General features: G+C 48.3%; 1 protein-coding gene across 3 annotated transcripts in view; it reads left to right on the forward strand.

The window, feature by feature from the left end:
* The window catches only part of atf6b (activating transcription factor 6 beta), a 24,345-nt gene extending 19,945 nt beyond the window's left edge, over window positions 1-4,400 (forward strand). For all 3 annotated transcript variants that reach the window (XM_080012886.1, XM_080012887.1, XM_080012888.1), the window contains 2 exons: window positions 662-746; window positions 1,637-4,400. In XM_080012886.1, the coding sequence (XP_079869012.1) occupies window positions 662-746; window positions 1,637-1,974 (423 nt within the window). In that variant the 3' untranslated portion in view covers window positions 1,975-4,400. The remainder of the gene's footprint in view (window positions 1-661; window positions 747-1,636) is intronic.
* Window positions 4,401-6,600: the final 2,200 nt, after the last annotated feature.

The following is a 6,600-nucleotide window of genomic DNA, read 5'->3' on the forward strand; positions in this document are numbered from 1 at the left end:
TTGTTCCGTAGAGAAGGGAATCTGCCGGTAGCCCTTGGTTAAAACCAGTGGCAGGCATCGAATCTGGGCACCCGCTTCCACCTCGCTGTGGTCTACACTGCACCGATGCGAGTTGCCGGCGCCATGGGCCTACACCAGTCACTCGCAGACTCCTTCATCACCCCCACGTCCGTCGCGGCATCAGTTCTGCCTGCACGTCTCTGACTTTCGGGGGCGGGAGCTCCCTCAGCCCCGGGGTCGTCTCCAGGCGGGGGCGGACGAGAGACGTGTGACCTGACGGAGGAGAAGACGTCTGCGAACCGCCGTTGTAGCGAGGCTGCGTCCGCGCTCCGGCCGGGCGAGAGGCGGTTGAAAGGGCCGGGGTGCGGCCCCCCCGGACCGCCGTGGTGGCCTGCGATGCGGAGGCCTGTTGACTCCACCCCTTGAGGAGGTTGACGCGGTGAAGCCGAGTCGCCCCCCTCCGGCCGCTCCACCTCGTTATTGACCTCCCCCACCTGCCGCCCAGTCTCCAGAAGCGGAGGCGGTGGCCGTCTTGTGTCCTCCCGTGTGTGACCCCCCCTGATCTGTGTGTATATACTGTATATATGCAGTATACAGTATGTGTGTGTGTATATATATACCATATAATATTATGTATTTCTACTTCCTGTTTCCTGTCCAGGACCACCTGCTGCTTCCTGCCATAAGCCACAACAAGACGCGTCGACCCAAGATGTCCCTGGTGATGCCGGCCATGTCGGTCAACGGTCAGTCCCCAGACACCAGCGGAAAACACCTGAAACCAAATGTGGAGAAAACAAAAAACAAAAGAAACGAGAAAACTCCAACAGGTACCACTTCTCCATCAACACCAGAACCAATTAACAAAACTCTCTCCTCCACCCGCCCTCCTCTTTCTTCCACCTGCCCTCCTCTCTCTCTCTCCTCCACCCACCCTCCTCTTTCTCCCTCTCTCCTCCACCCGCCCTCCTCTCTCTCTCTCTCTCTCCTCTATCCACCCTCCTCTCTCTCTCTCCTCCACCCGCCCTCCTCTCTCTCTCTCTCTCTCTCTATCTCCTCTACCCGCCCTCCTCTCTCTCTCCTCCACCCACCCCCTTCTCTCCCTCTCTCTCTCCTCCACCCGCCCTCCTCTCTCTCTTTCTCTCTCCTTTACCCACCCTCCTCTCTCTCTCCATATTCCACCCTTTCTCTCTCCTCCACCCGCCCTCCTCTCTCTCTCTCTCTCTCTCTATCTCCTCTACCCGCCCTCCTCTCTCTCTCCTCCACCCACCCCCTTCTCTCCCTCTCTCTCTCCTCCACCCGCCCTCCTCTCTCTCTTTCTCTCTCCTTTACCCACCCTCCTCTCTCTCTCCATATTCCACCCTTTCTCTCTCCTCCACCCGCCCTCCTCTCTCTCTTTCTCTCTCCTTTACCCACCCTCCTCTCTCTCCATATTCCACCCTTTCTCTCTCCTCCACCCGCCCTCCTCTCTCTCTTTCTCTCTCCTTTACCCACCCTCCTCTCTCTCCATATTCCACCCTTTCTCTCTCCTCCACCCGCCCTCCTCTCTCTCCATCTTCCTCTCTCCTCTACCCACTCTCGTCTCTCTCTCTTCTCCACCCACCCTCCTCCGCCCTCTCTCTCTCTCCCCCTTCAGAGTCGCTGTATAACTCGTCCCAGCGGGGCTATGAGATGATGATGCAGGTTGACTGTGAGGTGATGGACACTCGCATCGTCCCCATCAAGTCGTCCGCCGTCCCCCCCTCCCTGCGCGACCCCCCCAGCTCCCCCCCGCCTCCCCCGTCCTCCGCCCACCACCACCACCACCACGGCAACCACACCTCGCTGAGGGGCCGCCACCACCCGCATCAGGACCAGCATCCCCCCGCGTCTCCGCGGCGACCGCTGCAGGCCAAGTACTTCATCAGCCAATCGGAGGAGGTGTTGCCTCCGAAGGGGGCGATGGGGGAGAACATCATCCTGAAAGCTCCGTGATGAAGCCGCTCGGGTGGATGCGCTGTCAACAAAAAAACAAAAAACAAAAAACAAAAAAAAAAAACAAGTCAAGCAAATCGAAATGATAAAGGGGGAAAAAAAACAACAAACAAACAGATAGAATGGAAACGTAAACAAAGGCGGTGTCTTCTTCCTCCGGGTCTCGTTCCCGCAGAAGGACCGAGCTCGGCGTCCAAACCTTAAATATTTTTGACGATGAGCCGTCAAGGCGTCTCCTGGCGCCGGACGGGCCTTATGGATCCATGATCGTTGGTGATGTGTCTCGTGAATTTCAGTTTATTTATTGAGTTGTTCCTTAACAGTGACTACACATTCCACCGCCAACCAACCCCGGGGCTCACGCTGCGTTCCAAAACCCCCGACCCGTCGGGAAAAGCGCAAAGTTTTAAGCGGGAGTTTCGCCGCCCGCCGTTCCACTCACGATCACCGAGTCCCAGAGGAGGCGTCTTGTGCGTCACGCCGCGCTCGAGACGGCTCGGAGAACCCCGAGGATAAGGAGGCCCGGGCTGCGTGGCGTGCCTCGTCCGACTCTTTTGGGTCGGAAACTCGGTACGTCGCGTGTCCTTTTTGCTTTGGTCGCAGCGATTCTTTGGGGGCCGGAAATTTCGCCAGCGATTGACGAGAGATGGAAGAGCCCTTCGTGATGTTTCGGTTTGTTTTTTTTGTTTGTTTTGTTTTTCTCATCGTCGGCGACCACGCTTTGTTTTATTTCATTTCATTTTAGAAGCAGGCCAAGTCATTCCAAGCGCCAACCAGGAATCACAAGTTCTCCAACGGTCATTTGAAACCGAAGCCATTTGGTGCTGAGAAGCCAGCGCTCGCATGGTTTGTTGTTTGTTGTAAATAGAGCTTTTATAAAATTGTATGTCCTGAAATAACAAGAATCTGTTAAGAATCAGTCTCTGGAGAAACGGGGGATACTGAAAAAACTGAAATTCCTGTAAAATCCAATTAATAACCTACGGACTTGGTTGAGTTTGTCGTCAGGTTGCGAGTAGACTAAAAAAACGGAAGTCGCCAGTTGCTCAACTTGAATCTTTTTTTTTTTTTTTTTCCCCTTTAAAAAACAAACAAAACAAAAAGAACGAACAGGGAATAATTTAATGGCTGTAAATATCAGTGTTTGCTGTGTAAATATTCAGTTCCTATTTTTTAAACCTTGTTTTTGGCTTTTTTTTCCATCTTTTGTCAAGAAAAACTAAAGTATAAAAATGTTTTTCAAAAAAAAGAGTAAAAAGCCATGGAGAGTTGACGGGTCCAGAAATCAGGATTCATCAGAGTTTTCCCTCAAGGCAGATTGGACTTTTCTTCTGCCCAGCGACCAGAAAGTATATTTATTTACACACAGACACAGATTCTGATGTAAAGGGACGACTTATAAACTCGGAACAAGAGCGGGTTTGACGATCTCCATGCTCCGATGAGGCCGTTGTTTAGAAAGCACAGGACGTGCTCGGACCAAAACCTTGTTTTCACCGCGAGGACATCATAGGAAAAAAAAAAACAACAGCAGCCGTCGTTCCTTTGACGTTCGCTCCGTCCGAAACGTCCACGCCGAGGAGCGGGGGGGGGGGTCCGCGAAAGGAGATTTTAGTTTGTCGTGGAACACACGGCGGCCAGTTCTCAGGGGCGGAGAACCCCACGCCACGTCCCGCGCCGCCGCTTACTTCTGAATAGGAATTGGTTTCGGAACGTTTGTTTTTTTTTTAACGCCGACGACGCCGTGAGCGGCGACTTTGAAGGGACCCGCGACCTCCGTCTGGCGACCGGGGGCTGAGACGGGGGCGGCGGCAAAAGACACCGGTGTCCTCCGGCGACCCGGAGGTTACCCCCAACACGTCGACGTACAAGTCCACTGAGGGTGGGAGGGAAGCGGAGCACAGGGAGGAGACCCCCGGCAGGTGAACCCGGGCCGGTGACGCTGCCGACCGCCGGGTGAATAAGTACTGATATAGATTAATATTCAGAAATGATTATGGATGATAATAATTATAATAATGACAATAATAATAATAATAGTAATAGTGATGTCAAATAACTGTACATGGTGATTTGTGAGGTTTTTTCCACTTTCCGAATGTTTTTCTTATAGTCCATCATCTGTCTGTTCTGAAGCACTGCAAAAGTTGACATTTAAATAATAATAATGATAAAACTTATTATTATTATTTGTCCATTTTTGGACAATATTTGAATTGTCCAAAAGTTGGGAAACAATTTTTATATTGAGCTGAAAGTTACATTCGTTGCCCTTTTATTTTGTATTTTATTTTATCAATGTTACAAAAACTCCCAGTTTATTTGATGAACACACACACACACACACACACTGTGGTAACCGAGGTAACGATGTAAATACTCTTTTTTTATGTTTGTTTTTATTTAAATAAAATAAAGGTTTTGTTCGACGTCGTGCTTCTTTAAATCCACTGAGTCCTTTCAACAGGAATTCGGCTTAAATTTCGACGATAAACCCGGAATCTGGGATCAAATACAAACAATCCCAAAATCCACCTTCCTCCTTTAAGAAACAAAACAAAAAAACAAAATACCTCGATCGCAAGTTTTGTCTGTCAAAGCCGCTCCCGGAGACGTTGAGATGACTTGATGAGGAGAGTGAAGTACATCGTACAAATGATGTCATGGGCTCCTCAGCTGAGCTGCAGGGCCCCGCACGGAGCTGCTGCTTCTTGTTTGCTTTTCGGGGGGGGGGGGGGGGGGGGTAACGAGGGTTCTGTCTCGGTCAAAAGCTAAAAACATTCAGGGAATGATTCATGTGGCAGGAAGTCATTCATAGTGATGGGAGTATCAAAAGGACCTTTTTGTTTTGATTTTGGGGTGTTATTCCGACCTTGGCCGCTAGAGGGCGACAGAGCGCCGTGCACAGTCTTGACACTGTCACTGGTCATAGTGAATATTACTATGATTATTGTTCTTATGATGTTATTCGTATTGTATATTATATTACATGTAACATTTACATCATTTCCTACATCTTGAATTTCTTGTTCTTAGTTTGAGCTCCGGGTGATGGGTGATGGGTGCAGTGTTCGAGGGACATTTCCCTTTTTGTTTGCAAAATGTAAAAAACAAACAAGGCATTAAAGTCCTTTCTTCACCTTCAACAGTTTAGTTTTAAAACTTGACGTGGATCCGTCTGCGTTTCGGGAAGACGGTTGTGACGATCGAGAGAAGCTTCCAGGTCAGAGGTGAAAAGGTTCCGATCTCAACCTGCTTTGCTGTTGATTATAGCTTCAGCACCAGTCAGGGCGGCAGGAGTCAGGTATATACATGTAATACATATATAATTATGGATGCAAATAGTATTTTCTAATAAATATGATGATATACATATCTACATTTATAGAAGTACAACTTACACACTGGGGGCCAGACCACATCGTCGCATTAAGGTCCCACAATCACACCTTGTAGAAATAAAAGGAAAGTTAAATCATTTGTACGTTTGTTATATAACATATTACATCATCGTATATATTCAAAAGTCATTTCCATGAAGATATTGATGAAAATGTACTGTGTACTGTATGTGTGGTATGCCTTTTTTTAACATTGAATATGACCAATATTTTTAACACTTTTTGAAATTTTCAGAGTACCCCCTGTAGTACCCCTGCAGTATCCCCTGCAGTAACCCTCCAGTACCCACTACACTAACCCTGCAGTACCCCCTGTAGCACCCCTGCAGTACCACTAGGGGTACGAGTACCCCATTTGAGAAACACTGCTGCAGATTGAGTTGTGTTTGGAGGTAATACTTCATAATACTTATTCAGATCAGAGGCTGAAACTGACGTTTGTTGTTGATTCATAGTTAAAAAAAAAAATTCAATAAAACTTTGAATAGTTTTTTGAAAAATTGTAAAAATATTTTAAAAATAAGTGACATCATCTGATGCTGCTTATTTATTTAGTTTATCAATGTCTGTCTGTCTGTCTGTGTGTCTGTCTGTCTGTCTGTCTGTCTGTGTGTCTCTATATGTGTCTGTCTGTCTGTGTGTCTGTCTGTCTGTGTGTGTGTCTCTGTATGTCTGTCTGTCTGTCTGTCTGTGTGTCTCTGTATGTGTCTGTCTGTCTGTCTGTGTGTCTGTCTGTCTGTCTGTGTGTCTCTGTATGTGTCTGTCTGTCTGTCTGTCTGTCTCTCTCTGTCTGTCTGTCTGTCTGTGTGTCTGTGTGTCTCTGTATGTGTGTGTCTGTCTGTCTGTCTGTCTGTCTGTGTGTCTCTGTATGTGTCTGACTGTCTGTCTGTCTGTGTCTTTGTATGTGTCTGTCTGTCTGTCTCTGTCTGTCTCTCTGTCTGTCTGTGTCTCTGTATGTGTGTCTCTGTATGTGTCTGTCTCTCTCTGTCTGTCTGTCTGTGTGTCTGTGTGTCTCTGTATGTGTCTGTCTGTCTGTCTGTCTGTGTGTCTGTCTGTCTGTGTGTCTCTGTATCTGTTTGCCTGTCTGTCTGTCTGTCTGTCTGTCTGTCTGCGTGTCTCTGTATGTCTGTCTGTCTGTCTGTCTGTCTGTCTGTGTGTCTCTGTATGTGTCTGTCTCTGTCTGTCTGTCTCTCTGTCTGTCTGTCTGTCTGTCTCTCTCTCTCTG

The sequence above is a fragment of the Zeus faber genome (assembly GCF_960531495.2).
Source record: "Zeus faber genome assembly, chromosome: 1".
NCBI lineage: Eukaryota > Metazoa > Chordata > Actinopteri > Zeiformes > Zeidae > Zeus > Zeus faber.